Here is a 17,183-nt window from a genome sequence, read left to right on the forward strand (position 1 = left end):
TACATCAATTGGAAAATACAGCAATTGAAAAATTTCCAAAGGATATTTTATGGCATATGAAAAGGTTCATATGGAAAAACATGACTCCTGTCTAGGTGCAGCTTATCCAACCCATATTTTCTCCTTAGGGCACTTCACAGCCCTCGTGTGCTTAGGAACTACACTGCTGTGCTTGGAGCCGCTCTAAGCATGGGACTCACCATCACACTGAATAGACCACAAAAAAAGACAGTTGTTCACACAGTATGGGAGCTGAAACAAGAAGGCACGTTGTCACTTAGCTCAACCTCAGCTGGAAACACATGGGTGCTTTGGGTGACTCCAATTTTCTGCCACTCTGCACAGATCCATGAATGACAGTGAAAGAGACATGAGTAGTGATTTGGAGTTACAAATGCATTTTGAGGAAGCAGACAGATTCACAAATATAGAATCTATGAATAATGACAATCAACTATATGTGGGGGGGTGTACTTACATATATATATCATATTAAATGACATCTTTGAATGTATAGAAAAAAGACTGGAAGGATACACATCAAATCATGGGTATTTGTGGACAGTTTTGAGGTCTCAGCATTTTTCAGATGATCTATAAGAATGATCAATGAACTGACCTCATGTTCCCAAAGTTATTGACAGAGAGGCTGAGTGTGGTCCTTGTGTCTTTCCTAGCCTTGTTTCAGTGACAAGACTAACAATCTGGAGGCTTACGTGAAATGGTTCAACAGACTGTGCTACCTCGTGGCGACTGAGATCTGCATGGTGGGTAGAAAGCTGGAGAGCATGACCCGGTACGGCCAAAGGTGGCAGGGGTTGGGGAGAGCCCACCTGGGAGGGAACCAGAAGGGTATCTTGAGCCTGTCAGTATCCAAGCCCAGGATCAAGCTGGGCACCTCTCTGGGACAGCAGGTGTCACCCAGCTTGCCTGCAGTGACATTTCCCTCTGGGTAGAGCCTGGCACGGATCCACTGGACTCCGACATGGGGCATCAGAGACCACTTGCTGAAGGTGTGAGAGGCAGTTTGCTGCTCGGCCAGGTGGATCTGCTCCCTCCATCTGTGCCTGTCGGCCTTGGGTGCCCTGGCCTGCAGCCACACTGTGCTTGGCTCTCTCTGGATTTAGAGTAGAAATGACCCAACCTTTAAGAACTGGGAGATTATACATGCAAAGCCCAGGTCTCCAACTTCTCCCAGAAAGCAGGAAGACTTGTCAACACTGGGCCAGAGGCACATGTCACCAAGGCATGGTCCCTCCCTGTCTACCCTCTTCTCTTGGAGTGCAGGGAGCCTCATCAAAACCCCCTCCCACCGTCAGGTGAAGCCCTGGGGCCATTTGTGTCGGGGAAAGATTGGAGGCAACACAGGTGCTGGGTGGAGCTCTCCGGGAGCAAATGCTGAGACAGAAATTGGGATAAGAGAGAAAGGAGCAGAGGCAGGGCCACTCAGAAGGGGAAGCTGGTCTGCGATGCCTCAGCCTCGGGAGTGCTTCCGGCTGAGGGCCCACAGCGGGTGGAATGCTTGGCCTCTGTCCCCCTCCTTGCTCGGCCATTACTGTCACTGTGCAGGCTGCCCGGGAGGGACAGGAAGGACCTCAGGAGGGAGGCTTTCCTAAGGGGGTTTGGGCAGCATGTCTCACACTTCTTGGTAAAGACCACTGCTGCACAGAAGTAAGCAAGCAAGATCTGTATGGGAAGAACGCAAGGCTTCCAGAGGCCCCACCTGCTTCCTGCATTTCCATCTCTGGCCTGGCAGCTCAGAGGGGGCTTTGCTTGGGCAAAGCTGGATTGAACCCTCCCGGGACTTGGGCAGTGCCTCAGTCCAGGACGGCCCAGGGGATGACCCAGTTTGTTTGGAGCCATCAGAGAAGTCACAGCCCCAAGCGTGTGGCCATAAGCTGGGGATGAGGTCATGCGGTCATTCAACAGAAAGCAAGGGAGGGGCTACTCCAGGGACAGGGCCTGGGTCAGTGTGTGGCCCCAGTGTGGGCAGAGCGAGCGTGGTGTGGGGGGACAGGCGAGGGAGCCAGACCAAGAGGGCGGATTGGTGTCTTGAGCACAGCAGCAGGCTCCTCTGCCCCATGGAGTCCTGCCAGGCCCCACCTGAGCCCTCCAGGGCGGTGGGCTTTGCTGGGCCTGCCCAGGACGCGCTGAGATCCTGAGCCCTCGGGCTGCTGACTGCCCCAGGATCAGGCATCTCGGCCATAAACGGGGCTGAGAGCATGTTGATGAGGGACTGGCCCCATGATGGGGTGGGGACGTGTTACCACTGAGGCTCAGGTGCTCTGTCCCCAGCCCGCCAAGAAGAAGCAGAGGGCCCAGGTGGTGGAGTTCTTCATCGATGTGGCCCGTGAGTGCTTCAACATTGGCAACTTCAACTCTCTGATGGCCATCATCTGTGAGTAGGCCGGTGGGCCCCGGGCCTTGCTGGGAGCGCCCCCAGAGAGGCTGGAGCGGGCACCCACAGTGGGTGGGCTACGAGCCAGGGTGCTCCTCGGAGCAGGGTGGGTGCTGCTGGGCCCGGAGGTCCTGGAGAGGTGCCCCCTTTGAGGCAAGCTTACCCTCCTCAGAGGGGCTTCATGAAGACTTGGCTGTGTATCCCCAGATCCAGGGAGAGCTGGGACCTAAAGCAGACCCTGGTCACTGTGTGGGGCCAGTGTGGTGGGGAGTGGGGCAGGGGCCTGCACACACAGCTGCCAGGCTCCCTGGGACACAGTGTCCACCAGCACCCACCCACCCATCCACCATCCAGCCGTCTGCAGCGGGCTCAGCCTCGGTAAGGTGTAGCCACCCCCAGGCGTCCTGCCCGAGGGAGTAAGCAGACTTTGTGGCCCGGAGATGCCCCCCCACCCCCCGCCCAGCTCGACCCTTCCTCTTGCAGCTGGCATGAACATGAGCCCCGTCTCCAGGCTGAAGAAGACCTGGGCCAAAGTGAAGACGGCCAAGTTTTTCATCCTCGAGGTGAGCAAGGCTGCTGGGCTGCCGGCTGGCCCTGGCCGACCCTGGGACACAGCTGTCCAAATGCCTCCCTATCTCCTTCTAGCACCAGATGGACCCAACAGGGAATTTCTGCAACTACAGGACAGCCCTGCGGGGGGCAGCCCATCGCTCCCTGACCGCCCACAGCAGCCGGGAGAAGGTAGGTCTGAGGTTTGCCTGGTCTTCAGAGCGCCTCCCTACTCCGTACCTTGGCCCCGGGTGGGCTGTAGCAGAGAGCCAGGATGCAGACTCCAAGGTCACCTGGTCCAGCCCCCTGCCCTTCTGCAGCATCTGTATAGACAGCCATGCTCCTTGCATGCCTCCAAAATGGGGAACTCACCACCTCACAGGACATATCAGCCCATACTCACACAGCTTCCACTGGTAGGAAATGCTTCCTTATTGGACTGGGGTTGTCCTCTCTGGCTCTCTGGAGGGCCGTGCAGAGGGAGGCTGCTCCCTCTCTCTTTTTTTTTTTAAGATTTTATTTATTTATTTATTTATTTATTTATTCATTCATTCATTCATTCATTCATTCATTCATTCATTCATTGAGAGAGTGTGCGCAAGTGGGGAGGGACAGAGGGAGAGAGACAATCCCAAGCAGACTCCTCGCTGAGCATGGAGCCCAACGTAGGGCTCAATCACACCACCTTGAGACCATGCCCTGAGCCAAAATCCAGTCGGATGCTCAACTAGCTGAACTACCCAGCTCCTCACCCCCCCCCAGACTATTCCTTTAGTGCCCCCCAGGCCTCTCCTGCTTCCAAAGTCAACAGCCCAGGCTCCAGTCCCCTCCCCACTTGGATCTCTTTGGTCCCTGAACAGTTTGACTTGTCAGATCAAATTGTTTCAGATCAAATGGTCTCTAAGTGCTCAGAGTCTTCCATCACCTTACTCCAAATGCAAGACCTTCACTGATGGGGCCTCAGATCACAGTCACGTTTTTGACACTGAGTGAACCAAGCTTCTCACTCACTAAAACTGCCTTTTCACAGGCTCTGTTCTTCTACATTGCGGGGGGGGGGGGGGAGGTGCCTTTGCTGACCCTGATCGATTGTATTGGTCTCCCAAATTCTCCTGGTGGCCTCCCACACCAGAAACTGCGCCTCGGGATTGCAGCAAGCCTCTGACTTAGGACCTATCACCAGCCTGGCAATTAGAGTGGTCATCTCCATGGGAAGAAACCACCAAGGCTTGCTGTGCCCTGTCTGCCTGGTCTCTGGGCAGGAATATTGGTGGAATTAGGTCTCTGCCATGGTTTGCGCAGGTCTGTTTCCAGCCCGCGGGGTCGCAGAACAAGCTGCTTGTCTTGAAATTCAAAGTCACTCAGAATTGGACCGGATGGGCACCAGGGGTTAGTTCGGCTTGGGGAGCAGACCGAGACAGGCACACTTGTGCCCCCCGGGAGGCCTTCCAGCCCTGCACGCCCCGCCCAGCAGGGGGACTGCACACAGATCCTGGCCACACTGCTGGTTACATGCTATGCAGCTGGCCTTTCCTGGTCAGGCTGTGAGCCCCTCGGCAACTCTAGGTCTGAGGTGGGTTGCTGCCGGGGAGCAGCATTCAGAGAGGAAAGATCTCAAAATCCAGGGCAGGTGAGCCTGTCCCCCCGGGAGCCAGGAAGCTGGAAAGCCAGAGCGGCAGGGACAGCGACCTTGCTTTATTGAGCACCTGCTACCCGAGGGCCACTCGACTCTGTCACCGGCCCCATTTAATTCTGACGACGACTGATGGAGTCTAGCAGGGCCATTTCCCGGATGAGAAGACAGAGTCTCAGAGAGGAGATCTCACTGTCTAGTCACACAGCAAGTAGGCAGCAGGGCCAGGAATCAGACTCAGCCTCTCCGGCACACCACCGGGCTGCCTCCCGTTCCCAGGGCGCAGGTGCTGGGCAGCAATCACAGAGCTGCTGACCTGTGGCCCAGGAGCGGGACTGCGGTGGGGGTGGTAGGGGGTGTATGCAGAGCTGACTGCAGCCTTTGGGCTGAGCTGTCAACTGCGGCAACTGGCTTTTCCTCCATCCGTGCTGGCCAGGTGGCCGTGGGGCAGACTGGGCTGCCCTGTACCTGCACGCTGAGCGCCCTTCCAGCTCGGGGGTGCGGGGATGCCGTGGTTTAGGTCTGGGACTAGAGGTGGGTGATTTACAGAGCTGTGCATTCATTTCACTTCGCTGCATTCTCCTCTAACTTCCAAAGAGATACGGACCATCAGCTGGGCCCACGGGAGGTGCTTCATCAATGGGTGGGAAACTGGAGGATGGATGGTTGGGTGGATAGAAGGATAGAAAGATGGATGGAAGGAAAGGAAGGAAGGAGGGAGGGAGGGAGGGAAAGGAAGGAAAGGAAGGAAGGAAGGAAGGAGGGAGGGAGGGAGGGAAGGGAAGGAAGGAAGGAAGGAGGGAGGGAGGGAGGGAGGGAGGGAAAGGAAGGAAAGGAAGGAAGGAGGGAGGGAGGGAGGGAGGGAAGGAAGGAGGGAGGGAGGGAAGGAAGGAAAGGAAGGAAGGAAGGAGGGAAGGAAGGAAAGGAAGGAAGGAAGGAGGGAAGGAGGGAAGGAAGGAAGGAAGGAAGGAAGGAGGGAGGGAAGGAAGGAAAGGAAGGAAGGAAGGAGGGAAGGAGGGAGGGAGGGAAGGAAGGAGGGAAGGAGGGAGGGAAGGAAGGAAGGAAGGAGGGAAGGAAGGAGGGAAGGAGGGAGGGAAGGAGGGAGGGAAGGAAGGAAGGAAGGAGGGAAGGAAGGAAGGAAGGAAGGAGGGAAGGAGGGAGGGAAGGAAGGAAGGAGGGAAGGAGGGAGGGAAGGAGGGAGGGAGGGAGGGAAGGAAGGAAAGGAAGGAAGGAAGGAAGGAGGGAAGGAGGGAGGGAAGGAGGGAGAGAAGGAGGGAAGGAAGGAAGGAAGGAGGGAAGGAGGGAGGGAAGGAGGGAAGGAAGGAGGGAAGGAGGGAAGGAAGGAAGGAAGGAAGGAAGGAGGGAAGGAGGGAGGGAAGGAAGGAGGGAGGGAGGGAAGGAAGGAAGGAAGGAAGGAGGGAAGGAGGGAGGGAAGGAGGGAAGGAGGGAGGGAAGGAGGGAAGGAAGGAAGGAAGGAAGGAAGGAGGGAAGGAGGGAGGGAAGGAAGGAGGGAGGGAGGGAAGGAAGGAAAGGAAGGAAGGAAGGAAGGAGGGAAGGAGGGAGGGAGGGAAGGAAGGAAGGAAGGAAGGATGCTTGCAGATGTTCTCGCAATTCCCGGCTGCCCCAGCTGAAATCTGGAGACCAGGAGGCTCCAGTGGTCATGGCATTCCTTGCTTTCTTCCTGCCTGCTCCCCTCCCCCCATCTTTGTGATGGGGCCCACTGCACACGAGCTTCTTCGGATGACCCCCAGATGGAACTGCTCAGCTCCAGAAAGCAAGGGCAGTGGGGTACAGTCCTGCCAGCCAGGATGCTAAAGCCTGATAGGATGGTAGCCTGGACCCACGTGGACAGGCAGAAATGGTGAGAAGTTCTCAGACATGGAGAACGCTGCCTCCCTGAGGACCAGCCCCAGTGCCCAGTGTCCAGCAGGCCTGCTCCGGGCCCCTGAGGAGCTGTGTCCACAGAGTCCCACTGCCCTTAATCCCCTCCCTGTCTTGGCCCATGTCCCCATTCCAACCTAGTGCAACCATCATGCACTGACCCTGGGCCTGGGGCTCAGCACCAGCGGTGGGGTGTGGGGGAGATGCACAGAGACCACCCACCCTCCTGGCACAGGGAGGAAGCCAGCAAGACAGGGGCTCTGGAGCCAAGCCACCTGGTCCTAGTCCTGCCTCTGGTACTTATTGCTGTGTGAGCTTTTATGAGTTGCTTAACCTCTCTGGGTCTCGGCTTCTTGTCATAAGGTGGGGTAATAGAGCCCTGCTTCACAGAACTTGCTAGGAATGAAACTCTGATCCCCGTGCACGGAATATTTGGCACAGTGAAGTCCTCAGGCCCACCACCCCTCGGTCCTGGACGAACCAGGCAACTGGTCTCCCCGCTTAATCTGGCTCAGGTCCCAGCCCCAGTGTTCACTCACGGGGTGACCTTGGGCCAGGCCCTGCTGTTCTGTGGGCCTCAGTCTCCCATCTGCCCTGCCCCATCGAGCCGTCCATGCTTCTGTACTGAGCAGCATGGTCATGCCCAGCTCCTCACCTCAAAGCCCTTGTCAACTTGGATGGCGGGGGGGCGGGGGTGGGGGAGAGCCAGAAACATCGGGGCCTGGCGCCTGGTCCCAAAGGTGATGGGCTAGAGGCTGCTCCTGGCTGGCCTGGCAGCAGGTGCATAACTCTGGAGCCCTAGGGCAGAGCAGGTGTATTAGTCCCTTGGGGCCGACATACAAAGCACACCAACTGGGTGGCTTGGAACAACAGAAATGTATTATCTCCCGGTTCTGGAGGCCAGCTACCAAAATCAAGATTGTCAGGGCCATGCTCCCTCCAAAGGGTGTATCCTTCCTGGCCCCTTCCGGCTTCTGGTGGCCCCAGGTATTCCTTGGCCAGGGGCCAGTCCCTCCCGCCTCGGCCCCCGTCTTTGCATGGCTCTCTTTGCTGCGTATGCCCAAATTGCCTTCTTTCCTCAAGGACCTCAGTCCCTAGAGTGGAGCTCATCACGCCCGGTGTGACCTCACCTTAACTCAGTCCCATCTGCAGAAACTATCTATCTCCAAATAAGGTCCCGTTCACAGGCACTGGGGGTTAGGATTCGAACGTATCTTTTGGGGGGCCACAGTTCAACCCACAGCAGCCAGCTCCCTGAGGGTTGTCTGAGCTGTCAGCAGTGGGTGTCCCTTCTCTAGAGGTCAGCAGTTGGCTTTTGTGCAGAGCACGGAGAGAGAAGCAAGGCATCCAGCAGTGACACACAGAGACCCCCGCCCTTCTCAGGCTGAGCTCAGAAGTCAGTCCCCTCAGGCACCAGAACAGGGATGCAACAGGATCGGATCTCTAGCATCAGGCATAAAATGACAAATCCCTAAATATATATTTTTAAAAGTAGGCCACAGAACTGTGCAACAGATGATTCACATTCCGTATGTATTTAATGGCGGCCTCCGCATGCACCTGTATTCCAACTGGAGCACTTGAACCATGGGGCCTAGAGCTGTGGATCCCTGGATTGTGGGGACAAACTGCCACAGCTTCTCCCAGCGGGCAGTGGAAGAAATGTTCAAGGGGCACTGGGACCATGCATCTTTGATCCAGCCCCAACACAGGGGGAATGGCACTGTATACAGTAGGCGCTCAGTTGGCACCGGAGTCTGATGGGGCCTGGGAGGAAACAGTCTGGCCATTGCTGACTGAGGGCTGACCAGCATCCTCTCCCTTCCAGATCGTCATTCCCTTCTTCAGCCTGCTCATCAAAGACATCTACTTCCTGAACGAGGGCTGTGCCAACCGCCTCCCCAATGGACACGTCAACTTTGAGGTAGGGTCCAAGGGCCTCAGAGTGTCAAAGCCCCCAGGACAGGGGTACTGGACTAATGGGGACTTGAGGCAGAATGCCGCAGTTTACAAGACATCGGGGCGGAATTACCAGGGTCCCCCCCCACCCCCCACTTCTCCCTTCCACAGGAGGAGACTGAGGCTCATTGATCCCCCACTGCCCACCCACAGGTGAGGCAGACTCATTTTCAGCCCTTGAAGAGCACCAGGCTAGGGAAAAGCCCCACAGACCCACAGTGACAATGGGCGAGGTGCTAGGATGGGGCACAGGGCATGGGCCAGGGGAGGCCTCCCAAAGGAGGGCCCCTGAGCCCCCGAAGAGGTGGTCAGGCAGAGTGGGCAGAGGGAAAGAAGGATTTCTACTCCCTCTGAAGACACTCACTGACACCAGCTCGAGTGTCCCCTCCTCCAGGAAGCCCCCTTTGACCACCCAGACAGAGGGAGGCCTGTGCTCAGTGGGCTGTGCATTCCTCCCTCACAGCTCCTTAGAAACAAAGTTAGGCTGACCTCCCACATAGGACCACCCGGCACACGTGTCTTGGAGTGGCCAGTGGGCTAGGCATGGTGGGGCCAAGGCCCAGGAGCCCTGAGAGCATTGGGCAGTGAGAGCAAGCGGTCACTGAGTCAGACAAGCATGCCATGCAGCGGTGGCATGCCCCAGTCTGCAGGAAGGACGAGGCTCTTCTCCACGGGGAGAAGGTGCACCCTAGCGCCGGCTCCACCCAGCCTCCAACACCATGGGGCAGTCAGTCTGGGCTGGCCCCTGCTCTCTGTGGGCCTCAGTCTCTCCCTCTGTAAAGCGGGGCTTCAACCACAGCTGCCCTGCAGGTGTCCCCGGCCGGGTGGGGGGCCCCCACCCAACACCTGGGCCCTTTGGCCTGGAACTGCGTGTGCTGTGGGGTCTCACACAGACACAGACCCCCCAGCAGATCTTCATGTGCCACAGGCAGGCCTGGCTACCCCTGAGGCAGCCTGGGCGCTGCATCCCTGGGGCAGTCTGGGCTGGAGGTGACATGGAGGAGGCTGGGCTTGGGTGAGACTGCAGGGGCCTGGGGGGGCTTGGATTGGACTGTCCAGGAGAGCCTACACATACCAGGTGTGGGAAGCCCTGTACTGGGCCCTTCTTGAACTGGTCCTCAAAACCAAGGCCAAGGGATCAAGGGATGAAAGGCAAGACTGCAAGGTGCTCGTGTGGCCCCAGATTTGGGGCCCAGGCAGTGGGGGCTGGAGCCGGCCACCAGGACTGATCAAAGGATGCCACAGAGGATAGTTCCCACCCAGGCATGACTTGGTGCTGCTATTTATTTAAAATCCTTCAAGTTAGCACCGTTTTTTTTTTTAATTTAAATAAATTTACTTAAAGTTTACTTAAATAAAATTCTACTTAAATGGATTTACTTTAATCTTCCTTAAATATATTTATGTACATTTATTTGCCTCATTCTCTAAATAAACAAACTTGTAAGGATAATCACAAAAATTAATAGAAGTAAACTAGAGTAATATTTACATCTAGCCAAATGCACTGCCTGCTGCTGATGAGCCCTAGATGCTCTCTCCCCAGATTCCTCAGAGGGAATGAAGAGATACAGCAAACACCCACCATTCCCGTTGGGGGATTCTGTCATTTACTGCCTGGTGCTTTGCCCTGCCCTCCCCGGAGGTGGGCCTCCCTAGGAGAGATGGGTGGGGCTGGCCCACTCTTACAGGTGACCTCCAGGCACTGGGGTGCTCCCATTTTGTGTCTCTCTGACCCTGGCAGAAATTTCTGGAGCTGGCCAAGCAGGTTGGAGAGTTCATCACATGGAAACAAGTGGAGTGTCCCTTTGAGCAGGACCCCAGCATCACCCACTACCTGCACACCGCTCCCATCTTCAGCGAAGATGGTAAGGTGGTCCCATGGCCTCTGTCACCCCCAGATCTGGGGCTCTCGGGTGGTCTCTTAGTCATATCTACATTTGGGGCCCCTGCTCTGAGCAGAGTGTACTATGCCCATGTTTCCTGGATCTGAGAGGGAGCAGAGAAGGCTGCATCCCCTGGCTGGATGGTTGCCACCCCCACAGCACAAGACAGGCGCCCAAGGAGCTGCAGGTTGGGACCTCAAGGGTCCCCAGGGCCAGGCTTCCCCTTGGACACAGCATGGGTGCTGTTGGGCATCATAAATCTAAACCATCTGTCTGACCCATTCTCCCTCATTGGTAAAGTTGGCATAATGATAAGAACTCCCCTCCCAGTGCTCACACAAGGAAGGTGGAGCCCTGGCTCACTGTGCGTCTTTCCACAGCTGGGTATGTGTACGTGTGTGTGTGTGTGTGTGTGTGTGTGTGTGTGTGTGTGTGTGTACGCACATATATGAGGCATCTTTTCTCCAGAGTGCCGTTCATGTCTATCCCCTCCAGTAAATCAGCATTCCCATCTGATCATTTATCAAATATGACAAATTTGCTTATGAATTTGCTAAGCAAGCTTACTCCAGGAGTCCCCTCCTTCAGGAAGAGAAAGTGCTGGAAGCAAGTGGTCATCTGGGCCCGAGTTGATCATCCCAGTGGAGGTGGTATGGTCCCATGGTTAGCTGCTTCCTGGATCCAAGACCCTCAACCCACCCTGAGAGGCCCCTGCTCAGCACAAAGGAGGCCTGGCTCCTCTTCACAGCAAGCATCTTATGAAGGGATTCCCCACTCATGCTCAGGAGAACATTTTCTGCCAAAAACAAAAACTTAGGGGAAGGATCATTTTAATGATTTTGCTTTTAAGTGTTAATACTTTCAAGTTTTTTCTTATGTTTTGGAGCCAGTAACTTTTTGGAGGGATCTCACCTGTAACTGGAAGCCCAGCAGCATGATGGATAAACCAGCCTGAGCTGTTCCCACCCCAGCAAGCTGTATGACCCTGGGCAGGTGCCTCACCCTCTCTAAGCCTCACCTGCTGCATTCTATAAAGTGGGGTAATGAGAGAACCTACTTCAGAGGCCACAGTGAGAATTACTTGAGTTGGCACAGGCAAAGCCCATAGGACAGCCCTCCACTGATACTAGTTTGTGTTAGTTTCCTACTGGGCCTGTAACAAATCACCACAAACATGGTGGCTCAAAACAACTCTAATTTATCCTCTTTCCCTTATGGAGGTTATGGTCCAAAATCAGTTGCACTGGGCTGAAATCAAGGTGTCAGCAGAGCTGGTTATTTTGGGAGGCTCTGAGGGGAGGGTTGTTTCCTGGCCTGTAATGACTTGTATTTATGGCCACCCATATTCGTTGGCTAGTCACCCTTCCTACACCTTCAGATCACACCATTCCAACCTCTGCTTCCACCATTACATCATCTTCCCTCTCCTGTGGCCAAGTCTCCCTCTGTCTACCTCTTAGAAGGACACTTGCAGTGGCATTTAGGGTCCTGCTGGATAATCCAGGAGAATCCCTCCATTTCCAGATCCTTAACTTAATCCCATCTGCAGGGTCCCTTTCGGCCATGGAAGGTAAATATTCACAGGCCCCAGGGATTAGGATCTGGATATCTCTGGGGACCATTATCCAACCTACAACACTGGTTACTGAGATGATTGCTAATAACAATTAGCCAATAGAGGTTGGGCAATAAAATGTGTCAAAGGCATATTAGGAGAGGGGTGGGGGGGCCTGGGGCAGGGAGAGGAGTGAGAGAAGGGCATTTCATTCCTTTCTTTAGCCAAGAGTATCTCTAGAGAGCCTACTATGTGCCAAGTGGCGATTTGGCTATGAACATACAAATCAAACCCTGGCCTTTCTGACCAGCACCTTCCAGTGACCTTTCTTCCTCCTCTCCCTCCCCGTCCCCTGAAAAAAGTGGAGAAAGCAGGAGAAGGGACCTGAGCTGGGTTGAGCCCCAACTGGGTCAGTCACAGCCCCTGACAGAAATCCTGTCCTGCCCTCAGCTCCGGGCTCCCCGTGGCAGGACCCACCTAGCAATCAGGTCAACCTTGAGGCTCCCTGAAATAAATGATAACATAGAAAGTATCAGCAAAGAAACAGAAGACATAAGGAAGAACCAAATGGAAATTATAGAACTGAAAAGTACAATAACTGAAATAAAAAACTGAGTGGATGGGCTCAGAAGCAGAATGGAGAGGACAAAGGAAAGAACTGGTGAGCTAGAAGACAGAACAATAGAAATTATACGATCTGAACAACAGAGCCTCAGGGACCTGTGAGGTCCCCAACAAAAGATCTAACACTCTTGTCATCAGAGTCTGGAAAGGAAGGGGACAAAACAGGCAGGGTTGAAAAAACTCATCCAAGAAGTAATGGCTGGAAAGTCCCCAGATTTGGAAAAGGTATAAACCTAGAGATTCAAGAAGCTGAGTGAATCCCAAAGAGAATAAATCAAAAGAAACCCACACCAAGATACATCATAGTCAAACTTCTGAAAACCAAAGAAAAAGAAACAAATTTTAAAAGCACGGAGAGAAAAATGACACTTTACCTACAGGGTCAAAACTATTTGGATGACGTTAGATTTCTCATCAGAAACTACGATGGCCAGAGGCAGTGGCATAGTTTTCAAGTGCTTCAAAAAAAATAACTGCCAACCCAGAATTCCATATCCAGTGAAACTATCCCTCAGGAATTTACTACAGATAAATCAAAATGGAATTCTAAACACTGTTCAGATAGCTCACAGGAAGCTGGTTCTTTGAAAAGAACTGTAAAATTGCCATCCTCCAGCAAAGAACCTCTTGACAAAGAAAATGTAGAAGACAGAAATTGCTAATATCAAGACTGAAATGGAGAATATCACCACAGACTCTGCCAACATTGAAGAGCTAGTAAGGAAATAATATGAACAACTCTACACACATTAATTTGACATGTTGGATGGAATGGACCAATTCCTTAAAAAACACAAACTACCGCAAACTCAACACAAAGATCAGCTGAATAGCCCTATGACCATTAAGGAAATCTCATTTGTAATTCTAAAACAGCCCAGAAATGAAATCTCTGACTTCAGATGGTTACACTAGAGAATTCTATTAAACATTTGAGGAAGACTTAATACAAATCCTGCACAATCTTTTTCAAAAAACAGAAGAGGAGAGGACTTCCCAGTTCATTTTGTGAAGCCAGTATTGCCCTGATACCAAAACCAGACAAAGACAGTAAAGAAAAAGAGAGTAAAGACCAAGATCCCTTGTGAATATAGATGCAAAAATTTCTTAACAAAATTTAGCAAATAGAATTTGGCAATACCAAAAAATAATTACATACCATTACCAAATGAGTTTATTCCAGAGATACAAGGCTGTTCAATATTTGAAAATCAATCAGTGTGATCTATCATATTAACAAGCTAAAGGAGAAAAGTCACTTGATTATATCAATTGATACAGGAAAAGCATTTGACAAATTTCAACATGCAGGCATGGGAAAAACTCTCAGAAAAATAATAGAGGGGAATTTATCAACTTAATAAATTGCATCTACAAAAACTTTTCCACTAATATAATGTTTAATGGTGAAAGACGGAATGCTTTCTCACTAAGAGCAGTAACAAGGCAAGAATATCTACTCTCACCATTTTTATTCAAGATAGTAATGGAGATCTAGTCCATGCAATAAGGCAAGAAAAGAAAATACAGATCAGAAAGGAAGACTTAACATTGTCCCTATTTGCGAAAATGTAAAAAGTCTCAAAGAATCTGCAAAACTCCTAGAATTAAGTGGTTAAGCACAAGTTGAAGAATACAAGATAAAGATGCAAAAATCTATTATATTTCTATGTGCTAACAATGAATATGTGGACACTGAAATTAAAAATACAATCCCATCACTCAGGATAGTCACTCAAAAACATGAAATACTTCGGTGTAAATCTAACAAAATATGTTCAAGGTTCGTATGCCAAAAACTATTGATGACAGAAATCAAAGAAGATCTAAGTAAACGGAGAGACAGGATGTTCATGAATGGGAAGGCTCACATAGCAAAGATACTAATTCTCCTCCCCAAATTTAAGTACAGGTTTAATGCAATTCCTATCAAAATCTCAACAGGACTTTTTTGCGGATAAAGGCACAATTGATCTAAAATGTATATGAAAAGACAAAGGAACTAGAAGAGCTGAAACAATTTTGAAAAAGAATAAGAGGGGAGGGATCACTCTACCAATAGTGAAGCTGATATAATACAGCTATGCTCCTCAAGGCCATGTAGTATTTGTGAGACAGATACATGGATCAATGCGACAGAATGAGGAACCCAAGAATAGACCCATGCAGATGTGCCCGATGATTGACAACAGAGAGAAAGCAATACAACGGAGGAAAGACAGATCTTGCCAAAACGGTGATGGTGCATTTGAACACCCATAAGCCAAAAAGTGAGCCTCGACCTCAACCTTACACCTTCTACAAAAAAATTAACTCCAAATGAATCACAGACCCGAATGCAAAATGTAAAACTATACAACTTTCAGGAAGAATGCAAACAACAGCAAATCTTCGGGATGTAGAACTAGTTAGAGTTTCTCATAAAACTAAATATGCAACTACCGTCTGACTCAGCAATTGCGCTCTCAGGCATTTATTTGTCCCAGAGAAACAAACCCTCATGTTCGCACAAAAACCCGCACTCCAATGTTTATAGCAGCTTGATTTGTTGTAGCCAGACACTGGAAACAGGGCAGATATCCTCCAGTGGCTGAGTGGCTAAAGACACACTGTGGTATATCCGTGCTGTGGAGTCCTGTACAGCAGGAAAAGGGAGTGAAGGATGGATACACACTACAGCTTTGATGAACCCCGGAGAATTACTCCCAGTGAAGAACCCGTCCCAAATGTTACGTACTGATCCCACTCATATCACACTCACAGAATGACAAAATCTGGACATGGAGAACCTATTAGTGGTGGCCAGGGGCTGAGAAGGGGGTGGGATGGAGGGAAGTGGCTGGTCCTTACGAGGGCAGCCTGAGGGATCCCGGTGGTAATGTGGGTGTTCTGTGTCCCGATGGGTGCCGATGTCATCGTCCCGCTGGTGGTCCTGGGCTATAATTTTGCAAGTGCTTCCCATGGGGAGAAACTAGGGAAAGGGTACACTGACCTCTCTGTATTAATCAGTTCATAGGACTGCATGGGAGTCTACAGATTCCCTTGCAGCTAGTTTAATTTAGGAACCAAAAGCAGGTCAGACTCCGGTGTAGAACAGGTTATTATCACCAACCGTAACTGTGTAATTTCACCTTGCTTCCTGACTAGGTCTTTATTTGGCTTCTTATGAAAGTGAGAGCCCAGAGAACCAAACAGAAAAAGAGAGGTGGAAATCTCTAAGGTGAGTCTGTGAGCCAAGACAGAAGTGGGGACAGGCTGACGGGGTGGGGGCAGGTGGCGGAGAGAGGTATGGGTGCTTAGGGCCAGGCCAGGGCCCGGGGGCTTTGTGGATACCCAGGTCCCCGGGGACGGGGGCAGGTCAGGCCAGGCTCTTAGGGGTGGTGGCAGAACTCAGGTGCTGGGGTAGGAGGGAGGCTGGGATTGCAAACCGTCCCCCAAAATCCATGGCTGCAGGCTGCCCCTGTGGGCTGTCAAGATGTGTGTCCAGGTCCAGGACCCTCCCCGCCCCGGTCCATATTCTTATGCCAGAAAGTGAGGCAGCCCCCCCTCCTGCTTCTTCAGCCTACAAATGCAGCCAAGTGGAGGTTCGTGGACCCACAGCAGTGGCCCCTGACAACTGAGCCAAGAGGGTTGTACAGAGCCCCTCCGGGGCGGGAGTTGCCTGCCTAGCAGGTGACACGCCGGATGGAAGTATAATCACCACCCCGAACATGTTTAAATCTGCAGATCTTCTATTTTGGGGAAGACGTGAGAAGCTGGAGGAGGAGGAAGGAGGAAGTCAGCAGAAGCCTTCCACAGCCCTGCCTTAGCCGGCCCGGCAGAAAATAAGAGGTGTTGGCACCTCACTGCTTTGCAAACCGTGACCCCACGGCCTGGCGCCCGCCCCAGCAACCACACGGCCCGGGAGACCTTTCTCCACCTTCTGTGGAACTTCAGCTCCGGGGAAGGGCCCAGGGCCTCCTGACCTGCGGGTAGCACGTGCCTCGGGGGCTCTGCCTTCAGGACGGTGGGGGTCACATTGCTGGCCAGTCGGTCCATCCTCAGCAAGGACGTGGCACCGCCCCCAGAGCGTTGGGTGACTGCGGTGTCACTCTGTCCCTGGGTGATGAGCAGCACTGAGGCTGACCCCCCATCTGTCCCCAGGTGGCCTGGGAGCACCCACATCTCCAGCAGGCACCACCAGCGGCCCCTGTCGTTCTGCTGATGGACCCTACCCTGCACCCCCCAACCCTGGGATGGGCTGGTTTCTGCAGCCCAGTTCACCCCCTTTCCGGATCCTGCTGGTATCAGGGGACAGCTTTCTGGTGACAGCTGTGACGCAGGTCACAGGACAAATTTGAGTCACAAGAATGACAACATGTACAGGACACTGTAAACTTTAGAGTTGGTATAAACACGTGCGTACACCCTGCATAGCCACGTCCACACTGCTTCTCACTCGTGGGCCTGGGAGGCGCTTCTGTTGGGAGGCGGGGGATGCTGTGGCCTCGGGTCCAGAGAGGGCCATGGTGGCCATTTCCACTCCATAGAGCCCATGTTGGGCTGACAGGGCCCGGCACATGGACACCCACAGCCCTGCATGTGGCCAGACACGTCTCTTCTTGGGGTGGGGTGGGGTGGAGGAGCCCCATTGTGGGTTCCCCCTTGCGTCCCCCCACCCCCAGACCCGCACACACTGAGTCAAGTTTCTGTGCCAGG

General features: G+C 52.8%; 1 protein-coding gene across 1 annotated transcript in view; it reads left to right on the forward strand.

Moving 5' to 3' along the window:
• RASGEF1C (RasGEF domain family member 1C) overlaps positions 1-16,468 on the forward strand; it is a 33,378-nt gene extending 16,910 nt beyond the window's left edge. Inside the window, exons 6-13 of the mRNA XM_028093779.1 lie at positions 678-767; positions 2,296-2,398; positions 2,882-2,961; positions 3,044-3,139; positions 8,290-8,385; positions 10,165-10,288; positions 15,633-15,705; positions 16,212-16,468. Of these exons, the coding sequence (XP_027949580.1) occupies positions 678-767; positions 2,296-2,398; positions 2,882-2,961; positions 3,044-3,139; positions 8,290-8,385; positions 10,165-10,288; positions 15,633-15,705; positions 16,212-16,236 (687 nt within the window). The 3' untranslated portion in view covers positions 16,237-16,468. The remainder of the gene's footprint in view (positions 1-677; positions 768-2,295; positions 2,399-2,881; positions 2,962-3,043; positions 3,140-8,289; positions 8,386-10,164; positions 10,289-15,632; positions 15,706-16,211) is intronic.
• Positions 16,469-17,183: the final 715 nt, after the last annotated feature.

Source organism: Eumetopias jubatus, unplaced genomic scaffold (genome assembly GCF_037043125.1).
Source record: "Eumetopias jubatus isolate StellerSeaLion01/CBP00866 unplaced genomic scaffold, mEumJub1_p1.0 scaffold_5, whole genome shotgun sequence".
Classification (NCBI taxonomy): Eukaryota; Metazoa; Chordata; class Mammalia; order Carnivora; family Otariidae; genus Eumetopias; species Eumetopias jubatus.